At 40.5% G+C, this 13,520-nt stretch overlaps 1 protein-coding gene across 4 annotated transcripts in view; it reads right to left on the reverse strand.

The window, feature by feature from the left end:
* The window catches only part of LOC106055865 (uncharacterized), a 133,379-nt gene that overhangs the window by 36,209 nt on the left and 83,650 nt on the right, over positions 1-13,520 (reverse strand). For all 4 annotated transcript variants that reach the window (XR_008776467.1, XR_008776468.1, XR_008776469.1 and 1 more), the window contains exons 23-26: positions 11,613-11,711; positions 9,900-10,083; positions 8,754-8,847; positions 7,163-7,216 (exon numbers count right to left, since the gene is read on the reverse strand). Coding sequence is in view for 1 of the 4 variants with exons in the window: in XM_056019591.1 (XP_055875566.1) it covers positions 7,163-7,216; positions 8,754-8,847; positions 9,900-10,083; positions 11,613-11,711 (431 nt within the window). In the remaining 3 variants the exon portion in view is untranslated. The remainder of the gene's footprint in view (positions 1-7,162; positions 7,217-8,753; positions 8,848-9,899; positions 10,084-11,612; positions 11,712-13,520) is intronic.

The raw sequence follows: 13,520 nt of genomic DNA on the forward strand, positions 1-13,520 counted from the left end.
GTTGGTCGTTGTGCTGACTTAGTTGGGTAAAGTAAAGGTGGTTGGTCGTTGTGCTGACTTAGTTGGGGAAAGTCAAGGTGGTTGGTCGTTGTGCTGACTTAGTTGGGTATAGTAAAAGTGGTTGGTCGTTGTGCTGACTTAGTTGGGTAAAGTAAAGGTGGTTGGTCGTTGTGCTGGCTTAGTTGGGTAAAGTAAAGGTTGTTGGTCGTTGTGCTGACTTAGTTGGGTAAAGTAAAGGTGGTTGGTCGTTGTGTACCTGACTTAGTTGGGTAAAGTAAAGGTGGTTGGTCGTTGTGCTTACTTAGTTGGGTAAAGTAAAGGTGGTTGGACGTTGTGTACCTGACTTAGTTGTGGGAAGTCAAGGTGGTTGGTCGTTGTGCTGACTTAGTTGGGTATAGTAAAAGTGGTTGGTCGTTGTGCTGACTTAGTTGGGTAAAGTAAAGGTGGTTGGTCGTTGTGCTGACTTAGTTGGGTAAAGTAAAGGTGGTTGGTCGTTGTGTACCTAACTTAGTTGGGGGAAGTCAAGGTGGTTGGTCGTTGTGCTGACTTAGTTGGGTAACGTAAAGGTGGTTGGTCGTTGTGCTGACTTAGTTGGGGGAAGTCAAGGTGGTTGGTCGTTGTGCTGACTTAGTTGGGGGAAGTCAAGGTGGTTGGTCGTTGTGCTGACTTAGTTGGGGGAAGTCAAGGTGGTTGGTCGTTGTGCTGACTTAGTTGGGTAAAGTAAAGGTGGTTGGTCGTTGTGCTGACTTAGTTGGGTAACGTAAAGGTGGTTGGTCGTTGTGCTGACTTAGTTGGGGGAAGTCAAGGTGGTTGGTCGTTGTGCTGACTTAGTTGGGTATAGTAAAGGTGGTTGGTCGTTGTGCTGACTTAGTTGGGTAAAGTAAAGGTGGTTGGTCGTTGTGCTGACTTAGTTGTGGTAAGTCAAGGTGGTTGGTCGTTGTGCTGACTTAGTTGGGTATAGTAAAAGTGGTTGGTCGTTGTGCTGACTTAGTTGGGGGAAGTCAAGGTGGTTGGTCGTTGTGCTGACTTAGTTGGGTAAATTAAAGGTGGTTGGTCGTTGTGCTGACTTAGTTGGGGGAAGTCAAGGTGGTTGGTCGTTGTGTTGACTTAGTTCGGTAAAGTAAAGGTGGTTGGTCGTTGTGCTGACTTAGTTGGGGGAAGTCAAGGTGGTTGGTCGTTGTGCTGACTTAGTTGGGTAAAGTAAAGGTGGTTGGTCGTTGTGCTGGCTTAGTTGGGTAAAGTAAAGGTGGTTGGTCGTTGTGCTGACTTAGTTGGGTAAAGTAAAGGTGGTTGGTCGTTGTGTACCTGACTTAATTGGGTAAAGTAAAGGTGGTTGATGTTGTGCTGACTTAGTTGAGTAAAGTAAAGGTGGTTGGTCGTTGTGCTGACTTAGTTGGGTAAAGTAAAGGTGGTTGGTCGTTGTGCTGACTTAGTTGGGTAAAGTAAAGGTGGTTGGTCGTTGTGCTGACTTAGTTGGGTAAAGTAAAGGTGGTTGGTCGTTGTGCTGACTTAGTTGGGTAAAGTAAAGGTGGTTGGTCGTTGTGCTGACTTAGTTGGGTAAAGTAAAGGTGGTTGGTCGTTGTGCTGACTTAGTTGTGGGAAGTCAAGGTGGTTGGTCGTTGTGCTGACTTAGTTGGGTAAAGTAAAGGTGGTTGGTCGTTGTGTACCTGACTTAATTGGGTAAAGTAAAGGTGGTTGATGTTGTGCTGACTTAGTTGAGTAAAGTAAAGGTGGTTGGTCGTTGTGCTGACTTAGTTGGGTAAAGTAAAGGTGGTTGGTCGTTGTGCTGACTTAGTTGGGTAAAGTAAAGGTGGTTGGTCGTTGTGCTGACTTAGTTGGGTAAAGTAAAGGTGGTTGGTCGTTGTGCTGACTTAGTTGGGTAAAGTAAAAGTGGTTGGTCGTTGTGCTGACTTAGTTGGGTAAAGTAAAGGTGGTTGGTCGTTGTGCTGACTTAGTTGTGGGAAGTCAAGGTGGTTGGTCGTTGTGCTGACTTAGTTGGGTAAAGTAAAGGTGGTTGGTCGTTGTGCTGACTTAGTTGGGTAAAGTAAAGGTGGTTGGTCGTTGTGCTGACTTAGTTGGGTAAAGTAAAGGTGGTTGGTCGTTGTGCTGACTTAGTTGGGTAAAGTAAAGGTGGTTGGTCGTTGTGCTGACTTAGTTGGGTAAAGTAAAGGTGGTTGGTCGTTGTGCTGACTTAGTTGTGGGAAGTCAAGGTGGTTGGTCGTTGTGCTGACTTAGTTGGGTAAAGTAAAGGTGGTTGGTTGTTGTGCTGACTTAGTTGGGTAAAGTAAAGGTGGTTGGTCGTTGTGCTGACTTAGTTGGGGGAAGTCAAGGTGGTTGGTCGTTGTGCTGACTTAGTTGTGGGAAGTCAAGGTGTTTGGTCGTTGTGCTGACTTAGTTTGGGGAAGTCAAGGTGGTTGGTCGTTGTGCTGACTTAGTTGGGTAAAGCAAAGTAGTTGGTCGTTGTGCTGACTTAGTTTGGGGGAAGTCAAGGTGGTTGGTCGTTGTGCTGACTTAGTTGGGTAAAGTAAAGGTGGTTGGTCGTTGTGCTGACTTAGTTGGGTAAAGTAAAGGTGGTTGGTCGTTGTGTACCTGACTTAGTTGGGGGAAGTCAAGGTGGTTGGTCGTTGTGCTGACTTAGTTGGGGGAAGTCAAGGTGGTTGGTCGTTGTGCTGACTTAGTTGGGGGAAATCAAGGTGGTTGGTCGTTGTGCTGACTTAGTTGGGGGAAGTCAAGTAATTGGTCGTTGTGCTGACTTAGTTGAGTAAAGTAAAGGTGGTTGGTCGTTGTGCTGACTTAGTTGGGGGAAGTCAAGGTGGTTGGTCGTTGTGCTGACTTAGTTGGGGGAAGTCAATGTGGTTGGTCGTTGTGCTGACTTTGTTGGGGGAAGTCAAGGTGGTTGGTCGTTGTGCTGACTTAGTTGTGGGAAGTCAAGGTGGTTGGTCGTTGTGCTGACTTAGTTGGGTAAAGTAAAGGTGGTTGGTCGTTGTGCTGACTTAGTTGGGTAAAGTAAAGGTGGTTGGTCGTTGTGCTGACTTAGTTGGGGAAAGTCAAGGTGGTTGGTCGTTGTGCTGACTTAGTTGGGTATAGTAAAAGTGGTTGGTCGTTGTGCTGACTTAGTTGGGTAAAGTAAAGGTGGTTGGTCGTTGTGCTGGCTTAGTTGGGTAAAGTAAAGGTTGTTGGTCGTTGTGCTGACTTAGTTGGGTAAAGTAAAGGTGGTTGGTCGTTGTGTACCTGACTTAATTGGGTAAAGTAAAGGTGGTTGATGTTGTGCTGACTTAGTTGAGTAAAGTAAAGGTGGTTGGTCGTTGTGCTGACTTAGTTGGGTAAAGTAAAGGTGGTTGGTCGTTGTGCTGACTTAGTTGGGTAAAGTAAAGGTGGTTGGTCGTTGTGCTGACTTAGTTGGGTAAAGTAAAGGTGGTTGGTCGTTGTGCTGACTTAGTTGGGTAAAGTAAAGGTGGTTGGTCGTTGTGCTGACTTAGTTGGGTAAAGTAAAGGTGGTTGGTCGTTGTGCTGACTTAGTTGTGGGAAGTCAAGGTGGTTGGTCGTTGTGCTGACTTAGTTGGGTAAAGTAAAGGTGGTTGGTCGTTGTGCTGACTTAGTTGTGGGAAGTCAAGGTGGTTGGTCGTTGTGCTGACTTAGTTGGGTAAAGTAAAGGTGGTTGGTCGTTGTGTACCTGACTTAATTGGTTGGTCGTTGTGCTGACTTAGTTGTGGGAAGTCAAGGTGGTTGGTCGTTGTGCTGACTTAGTTGGGGGAAGTCAAAGTGGTTGGTCGTTGTGCTGACTTAGTTGGGGGAAGTCAAGGTGGTTGGTCGTTGTGCTGACTTAGTTGGGTAAAGTAAAGGTGGTTGGTCGTTGTGCTGACTTAGTTGGGGGAAGTCAAGGTGGTTGGTCGTTGTGCTGACTTAGTTGGGGGAAGTCAATGTGGTTGGTCGTTGTGCTGACTTAGTTGGGGGAAGTCAAGGTGGTTGGTCGTTGTGCTGACTTAGTTGTGGGAAGTCAAGGTGGTTGGTCGTTGTGCTGACTTAGTTGTGTAAAGTAAAGGTGGTTGGTCGTTGTGTACCTGACTTAGTTGGGTAAAGTAAAGGTGGTTGGTCGTTGTGCTGACTTAGTTGGGTAAAGTAAAGGTGGTTGGTCGTTGTGCTGACTTAGTTGGGTAAAGTAAAGGTGGTTGGTCGTTTTGCTGACTTAGTTGTGTAAAGTAAAGGTGGTTGGTCGTTGTGTACCTGACTTAGTTGGGTAAAGTAAAGGTGGTTTGTCGTTGTGCTGACTTAGTTGGGTAAAGTAAAGGTGGTTGGTCGTTGTGCTGACTTAGTTGGGTAAAGTAAAGGTGGTTGGTCGTTGTGCTGACTTAGTTGGGGGAAGTAAAGGTGGTTGGTCGTTGTGCTGGCCACATGACACTCTGCTCTTATGGGTACCTGACTTAGTTGGGTAAAGTAATGGTGGTTGGTCGTTGTGCTGGCCACATGACACTCTGCTCTAATGTGTACCTGACTTAGTTGGGTAAAGTAAAGGTGGTTGGTCGTTGTGCTGGCCACATGACACTCTGCTCTAATGTGTACCTGACTTAGTTGGGTAAAGTAATGGTGGTTGGTCGTTGTGCTGGCCACATGACACTCTGCTCTAATGGGTACCTGACTTAGTTGGGTAAAGTAATGGTGGTTGGTCGTTGTGCTGGCCACATGACACTCTGCTCTAATGTGTACCTGACTTAGTTGGGTAAAGTAAAGGTGGTTGGTCGTTGTGCTGGCCACATGACACTCTGCTCTAATGTGTACCTGACTTAGTTGGGTAAAGTAAAGGTGGTTGGTCGTTGTGCTGGCCACATGACACTCTGCTCTAATGGGTACCTGACTTAGTTGGGTAAAGTAAAGGTGGTTGGTCGTTGTGCTGGCCACATGACACTCTGCTCTAATGGGTACCTGACTTAGTTGGGTAAAGTAAAGGTGGTTGGTCGTTGTGCTGGCCACATGACACTCTGCTCTAATGTGTACCTGACTTAGTTGGGTAAGGTAAAGGTGGTTGGTCGTTGTGCCGGTCACATGACACTCTGCTCTAATGGGTACCTGACTTAGTTGGGTAAAGTAAAGGTGGTTGGTCGTTGTGCTGGCCACATGACACTCTGCTCTAATGGGTACCTGACTAAGTTGGGTAAAGTAAAGGTGGTTGGTCGTTGTGCTGGCCACATGACACTCTGCTCTAATGTGTACCTGACTTAGTTGGGTAAAGTAAAGGTGGTTGGTCGTTGTGCTGACTTAGTTGGGTAAAGTAAAGGTGGTTGGTCGTTGTGCTGGCCACATGACACTCTGCTCTAATGGGTACCTGACTTAGTTGGGTAAAGTAAAGGTGGTTGGTCGTTGTGCTGGCCACATGACACTCTGCTCGTTAACCGTTGGTCAAAGATACAGATGACCTTAGCATTATTTGCTCTATAAATTGCAAGATCTAATGGGGGAAATTTACTTTTTTTTTTTACAAAGCTTACTCGTCTGTCTATCTGGTAAAAGTTATTTCTCCCACATCCAATCTCAATTGTGCAGAATCACGACAAATATGTTCAAATAACGTGTACAAACTTTTGGCCAGACCGACAGACAGACAGACAGATAGACAGAGTGGGTTGTTATAAGCTTTTTAAATAAAAAAAAACAGTCACTTAATTAACTATTGGTAATTAATATTTTTTTATGCTACAGTTTGAGTTGAACTAATTGCTTATTATAAGCTTTGCTGTTGTTTTTAAATATTTAAAAAAAAAATATTTTCTTATATGAACGTATTCAAAAAGTCAAGAAGAGATTAAATTACAATTTGTTTGTATTTATATACGATATATAATAGTTCCGCTTGTATGATATAGTGTATGAAATTAAAAATGAGAGCAGTTTTTCACAAGACTAAGCAAACCCAGTTGCGACCATCGTAATTTGCCACATCTAATTCAAACAAAGCCGTTTACTCTTCTACGGTTGTCTGTAGCAAGGGCCTCAAATGTGTGGCCCGGGCCCTTGACGAGAGCTCTTCATCTGTCTTTTTCAGATGCCATTAGCTGCTAGCTACTGTCCTCTATGCCAGTGCGGGCAAAATGGCGCCAGAGTAGCGATTCTGGGAGGGCGCCCCTGTTACGCCGCCCTCCTATAAGCTAGTCAAAAAGATCCCCCTTCTTATGCAAGATAAAGAGATCCAGACTCTGCCTTTGCGCCATTGACAAAACTCTTTGATGTCTAGAATACATGCTAAAGTCTCTGGAACAGTGTTTAGAATGAAATATTATTATTTTCTACTTAAAAGCATCATTAATCATTCATCAAATATTCTAGAAAGTCTGAGATCAAATACCGAGAAGAAAAATAAAACAAGCAAAATATTAAAAATCTTTTTCTTATAAACAAAGCTTATCTAATAGAAAGAGCTCCGCACTTACAACTATTTATCTCACTAATGTAGAAGTCATTTCTCTTACTCGATGCCAAACAATAGCATAGAACTACCAATAATAAATCGACTGGTTGGTTAACGTTTACATGGTCCATGCTTTGTTTAGGTACAACACATTTTGTTGTATGTTCCAACATGATCCGAAATAATAATAATAGTATTGTTATTTATAAAGCGCTATTAACAAACAAAATGTAGGCTCAAGGAGCTGTGATAACATTACAAACAAAAACACGAGAGCTAAAATGACAAGTAATCTTAAAAAGTTTTAAACAGATGTTCTTCTTGAATGTAGTGTAGCATGTTGTCTGTCTAAGATCAATGGGGAGTGATTTCCAAAGCATTGGTCCCTGCACAGAAAAATCCCACAGATCGTATCTAAGGGGACGAAACCCTACATTTTTAGACGCATCTGTGAATATTAAAGGATTAATTTCCCTTGTTGGTTTCAAACAAAATAATTAATTACCAGTAATTAATTGACTAAATGGTTATTTTTTTAAGACGATTCATATCTTGTCTATGCCAATAATAGTGCAAAGTTTTAACTTGATCCGAGAATGGGTAAGAGAGAAAAAACGTGTACACACTTTTTACAAGACAGACATATACAGAGAGATGATATAAGCTTTGTTAAAAACTGTAAATATTTTTGTTAACCTTAATTAGACATGGCTGTGCATAACAGAAGGGAAAAAATGAAGCTATTATTAAACACTGACTCACTCTCTGGTTCATTGTCATTTAAATCCTCATCGATTTTGTCATCACCATCATTATCTGTCAAAAGTTAAAGCATGTTACTTTTACAATCTGTCTACTTATCAACATCATTATCTATCTTCTCATTTCTTTTTTTTTTTTTTTAATTCACAATTTAGTTGTCATTTCTTAGTCTCATCTTTTCCTTTCCTCCGAATTGTCCTATTGACCAGTGGTGGACAAAATGCGGGGCACTTGCCGTAATACGGCTTGTCGATGTTCTTCGACCATAAAAGACTTTTGACACTTTATTTTAATGTTAAAGTTTGATTTTAAAAAAATATTTTCTTAATGAGAAGATAGAGTTTGATAACAGATTGTCTCAAGTAATTAGTAGAAAGACTTTTTAGACAATGCTTTGAAACGTCATTGCCAGAAAGGAGACAAAAACAGCAGGAAAGAAATAAGAGAGAAGACAATTTTTTTCCAAGGCCAGATTTCCATCCAAGATGCGTTACCCCTCCCCTGCAATCCAGGGTAGTCTTTTCCTGCTTCACTGCAAGGCGATGTGGCCGGGACGGGGTTCGAATCCTCGTCGAAGCTTATCTATGTTTCACCCAATCAGTAACCGCTGCTGATCTGTTTGTTGATCATTTGTCTCAGCACTTACGCTTCAAACTCCATTTATATTTCATAATTAAAGTAGTATCAAACAGATAAGTTCATTGAGTGTAGTATCAAACAGATAAGTTCATTGAGTGAACATGTGAATAACAATAAAACAAAAATGATGTATTTAGTTCTTTAGGACTTTCAAACTTTTATTAACGTAATGCTGCATACCGATTAAATAAAATGGATTAGATACATTTGGACAACAGTATATATCACTAGCATAATGTCAGTGCTATTCTCTAGTCAACCTAAGCTTTAGTTGTGGACTCTCTCAGTCAATCTAGCCAAACATAAATGGCTAGTTTCTCTACCTGGTTTACCATCAAAGCTAATACCGCCTTTACCTGCGTTGGTTTGACGGGAATGTCTCTCCAGAAAAAAATCTCTACGACAAGAACGATAGTCATACTACGAGAGAAGTAGGCCAATAACAAATTAAAACAAAATTATTTGCCTGCTTTTATTTATTCTGCTTGTCATTTAGAGTTTAGAAATAACTTCTCGTATTAGATCCCACATTCTTTCAAAAGGATTAACACGAGGAGAGACCAGATCCAAACGTCCTACAGCAGCGGTTCTCAACCTTTTAGGCTCGGCGACCCTTTTTTACAATCCCCCAATCTGCCGCTACCCCCCCCCCCCAACAGCAATAGAAGAATAGACCAAAAAAAATCAATTTTTTCGATGTTCATAGGTGACCCCTGGCAAATCGTCAATCGACCCCCAAAGGGGTCGCGACCCACAGGTTGAGAACCCCTGTCCTACAGGGACATCAAAGTTTAGAGGAGTTGCCTGTTAGTATCAGCTCTTACCAATGGCTGACATCAGTGCGAGAGAAATCATCGATTTCAATTGGTAAATTGAGCTAGCGACCTCTTGGGATATAGACCAACGTTTGGAACGGTCGCAGGAGTTTGTTATCGTTAATGGCTACACTAACCTATGTTGTCTTTCATTTCTTCATCTATTTTTCCATCGCAGTCATTATCTATCTCGTCTTTCATCAACATCTCATCAAGAGTGGACACACAAGGCTGTATGAGGCAAAACGGAACTTACTAAAGGCCAGCATTTGGTCATCATTAAAAAAAAAATTATTTAGCGACCCTCGAAAGGGGAAAAGCCCTATTAGTTTTGTATGGTCTGTCCGTCCGTCCGTCATTGAATATCCGATATCACGCTATTTTGCAGCTTGCAAAGTTCTGATGCAACTATTTTTGTGATTACACAAACTCTCTTTGAATTCTTGTTAGAAAAAAAAAGTTTTTTTGTTTGTGTTTTTTTTTTTTTTTTTTGATTTAGCAAAATTAGGGTTTCTTAACTGTCCCGAACTGCTCAGACGAAAAATTTTAACTTACAAAAAAGGAATACAAATATAAACTTAATTGGTCTAGGTGAAGGTTAATAAGCAGAAATGCGACATCAAAATGAGAACACTGACTAAACTATAAAGTACCGATTCTTAATTTACCTCATTTGTTTTGAGAATGCACTACAGCCCTTTGGGGGACATGCTTCATTTCTTTTGAGAGGGCACTACAACCCTTTGAGGGACAAAGAATCTTCATTTCTATGGAAGAGGACAACAGATTCTTTGGGGCACATGGTCTTTATTCTTAATGAGACGGAGCCACATTCCATACATTTTTGTTTGGAAGAAAGACTAGTTAGTTGGAGTGGCTTTCACATACGTATGAGACCTTTGCACTCTAACCCTTATCTTGTCGTTAGTCCGCCCTCACAGAGTAGTCTGAAAGACAGTGACCGTGTCAATGTTAATTTTGACTAAGTGACGAGAGAATTTACCGTGTTGGTGATGACTAAGTGACGAGACAACTTAACGTGTTGGTGATGACTAAGTGACGAGAGAACTTACCGTGTTGGTGATGACTAAGTGACGAGACAACTTACCGTGTTGGTGATGACTAAGTGACGAGACAACTTACCGTGTTGGTGATGACTAAGTGACGAGACAACTTACCGTGTTGGTGATGACTAAGTGACGAGACAACTTACCGTGTTGGTGATGACTAAGTGACGAGACAACTTACCGTGTTGGTGATGACAAAGTGACTAGGCAACTTACCATGTTGATGTTGGTGATAACAAAGTTGACAGGGTTGATGTAGGACATCTCGTTGGTCACTCCGTAGACGTAGACCCCAAAGTTGATGAACTTAGTAGACACCATAATGTGACGTTCTTCGTAGTGCAACTTGGAGTAGATCACCTCCCATAAATCTGTACCCGCAATCGCCACTCGCCCATCACTGTCATATAGTGTACAGACATAGTGTTTACAGAAATGAAAGAATCAGAGAGAGAGAAAAAAAGAGAAAGAGAGTAACAGGAGAAGAAGGAAGAGGAAAGACGTTTAATTTTGTATTTTATCAGTGTCACGTAGCATAAAGCAGCTATTGAATTAAGTTTATTTTTAGATTCTGCAGCGTCTGCACAGCAAGGTCATGGTGACGAATGGAACAGAAGAGTTGCTTTCTTGGAACTGAAGCAGGCAAGAATTGTAGGACCCTAAAAGGAGCAAATATAGCAAGAGGAATTTGAAAGGACGGAGTTGTAGACAAGAGCCTGAAGGAAGAGAGTTAAACTTGTTTCATGACATGGAAGTATATAGTCTGTACATTTTGTAAAAGTGATTCCTAGTTCTAGAATGAAAGCTTTGTATTCATTGTTGATGGTTCTTAGTTGTTTCGGATTAATAGTTGACATTTGAATCTCCAATATAACGATATTGTTTGAGTGTTCAGTCATTGATTCAACTTGAAATCTACACTAAATTATAACATCAAAAACGCATTGTCTGATCAACACAATCTCATCGTAACATTAAGCCATCTTCAAATCTAGCATTCTATTATAAATGATCGTTACAATGAGCTCATGAGGAGACATTTGGGTGAACAGTTTGAGAAGCACAAGGATGTTGTCACAGTTTGAGAAGCACAAGGATGTTGTCACAGTTTGAGAAGCACAAGGATGTTGTCACAGTTTGAGAAGCACAAGGATGTTGTCACAGTTTGAGAAGCACAAGGATGTTGTCACAGTTTGAGAAGCACAAGGATGTTGTCACTGTTTGAGAAGCACAAGGATGTTGTCACAGTTTGAGAAGCACAAGGATGTTGTCACAGTTTGAGAAGCACAAGGATGTTGTCACAGTTTGAGAAGCACAAGGATGTTGTCACAGTTTGAGAAGCACAAGGATGTTGTCACAGTTTGAGAAGCACAAGGATGTTGTCACCAACAAGACGTAGCAGAAACGAAAGCCCCCCCCCCCCCAAAATAGAGCAAATAGAGATTGAAGAGTAGTGACCTACGGCAACTCTTCTGTGGAACATAGAAGAATATTAGCAGAAAGTCAGGGTGCTAGATGGTGGTATACATGGATGTCTCCATGCGAACTTTGTTCCCTGGCTGCTTCAGTGGTTCTAGCAGGTTTGCTGACGCGTCTAACAATGTTTTATGCTTCAAAAGTAGTCTCCCATGTTTTATGTCTCAAAAGTAGTCTCCAGTGTTTTATGCTTCACATTAGTACACCCCAAAAAAGTGGATTTTGAAATTATGCTTTCCCATTGGGAATAGAATTTAAAGCGCTTGCCTGATAATTATCAGATAAATGGCTATGTATTAATGTTTTGCTAATATCCCCTTATCTCATAAATGAATACTGCTGAGGAAATGTTACTAGTCTAGAATAGAATAATACTTTAAGGTTTTATTTGAAAATACACAGCGTGAAGGAGTAGATCATAAAAATGTGTAGGCTGTTCCACGAACCACTTACATGTGCAGCAAGTAGTTGTCTAGTTTAAGGCTGTCTAGAAATTGTGTTTTACTCACAGTGACAAGTTTGTGATTGGCCTCAATATGACGACTGTACGTACTGAGGAAATAACAAAACTAGTGTGTTAGAGATTTTACTATGTAGTGTGTTAGAGATTTTACTATGTAATGTGTTAGAGATTTTACTATGTAGTGTGTTAGAGATTTTACTATGTAGTGTGTTAGAGATTTTACTATGTAGTGTGTTAGAGATTGACTGTGTAAGTGTGTTAGAGATTGACTGTGTACGTGTGTTAGAGATTAATACAATGATACAATGAACTAAAATGCAAAAGATTCAATGCAATATACTAAGCAATAATACAACAATAACCTGGGAATATTACATTACAATAAGGGGGGGGGGAATGATACAGTGCAATAACCTGAAGTATATTACAATGAAATAAGCTGAGAAATATTACAATGAAATAACCTGAGGAATATTACAATGAAATAACCTGAGGAATATTACAATGAAATAACCTGAGGACTATTACAATGACATAACCTGAGGACTATTACAATGAAATAACCTGAGGACTATTACAATGAAATAACCTGAGGACTATTACAATGAAATAACCTGAGGACTATTACAATGAAATAACCTGAGGACTATTACAATGAAATAACCTGAGGACTATTACAATGACATAAGCTGAGGACTATTACAATGAAATAACCTGAGGACTATTACAATGAAATAACCTGAGGACTATTACAATGACATAAGCTGAGGACTATTACAATGACATAACCTGAGGACTATTACAATGACATAACCTGAGGACTATTACAATGACATAACCTGAGGACTATTACAATGAAATAACCTTAGGACTATTACAATGACATAACCTGAGGACTATTACAATGAAATAACCTGAGGACTATTACAATGACATAACCTGAGGACTATTACAATGAAATAACCTGAGGACTATTACAATGACATAACCTGAGGACTATTACAATGAAATAACCTGAGGACTATTACAATGACATAACCTGAGGACTATTACAATGACATAACCTGAGGACTATTACAATGAAATAACCTGAGGTCTATTACAATGAAATAACCTGAGGACTATTACAATGACATAACCTGAGGAATATTACAATGAAATAACCTGAGGACTATTACAATGAAATAACCTGAGGACTATTACAATGAAATAACCTGAGGACTATTACAATGAAATAACCTGAGGACTATTACAATGAAATAACCTGAGGAATATTACAATGAAATAACCTGAGGACTATTACAATGAAATAACCTGAGGACTATTACAATGACATAACCTGAGGACTATTACAATGACATAACCTGAGGACTATTACAATGAAATAACCTGAGGACTATTACAATGACATAACCTGAGGAATATTACAATGAAATAACCTGAGGACTATTACAATGAAATAACCTGAGGACTATTACAATGAAATAACCTGAGGACTATTACAATGACATAACCTGAGGACTATTACAATGACATAACCTGAGGACTATTACAATGACATAACCTGAGGACTATTACAATGACATAACCTGAGGACTATTACAATGACATAACCTGAGGACTATTACAATGAAATAACCTGAGGACTATTACAATGACATAACCTGAGGACTATTACAATGACATAACCTGAGGAATATTACAATGAAATAACCTGAGGACTATTACAATGAAATAACCTGAGGACTATTACAATGAAATAACCTGAGAACTATTACAATGAAATAACCTGAGGACTATTACAATGAAATAACCTGAGGACTATTACAATGAAATAACCTGAGGACTATTACAATGAAATAACCTGAGGACTATTACAATGAAATAACCTGAGGACT

The sequence above is a fragment of the Biomphalaria glabrata genome, chromosome 2, assembly GCF_947242115.1.
Source record: "Biomphalaria glabrata chromosome 2, xgBioGlab47.1, whole genome shotgun sequence".
In the NCBI taxonomy this organism is placed as follows: Eukaryota; Metazoa; Mollusca; class Gastropoda; family Planorbidae; genus Biomphalaria; species Biomphalaria glabrata.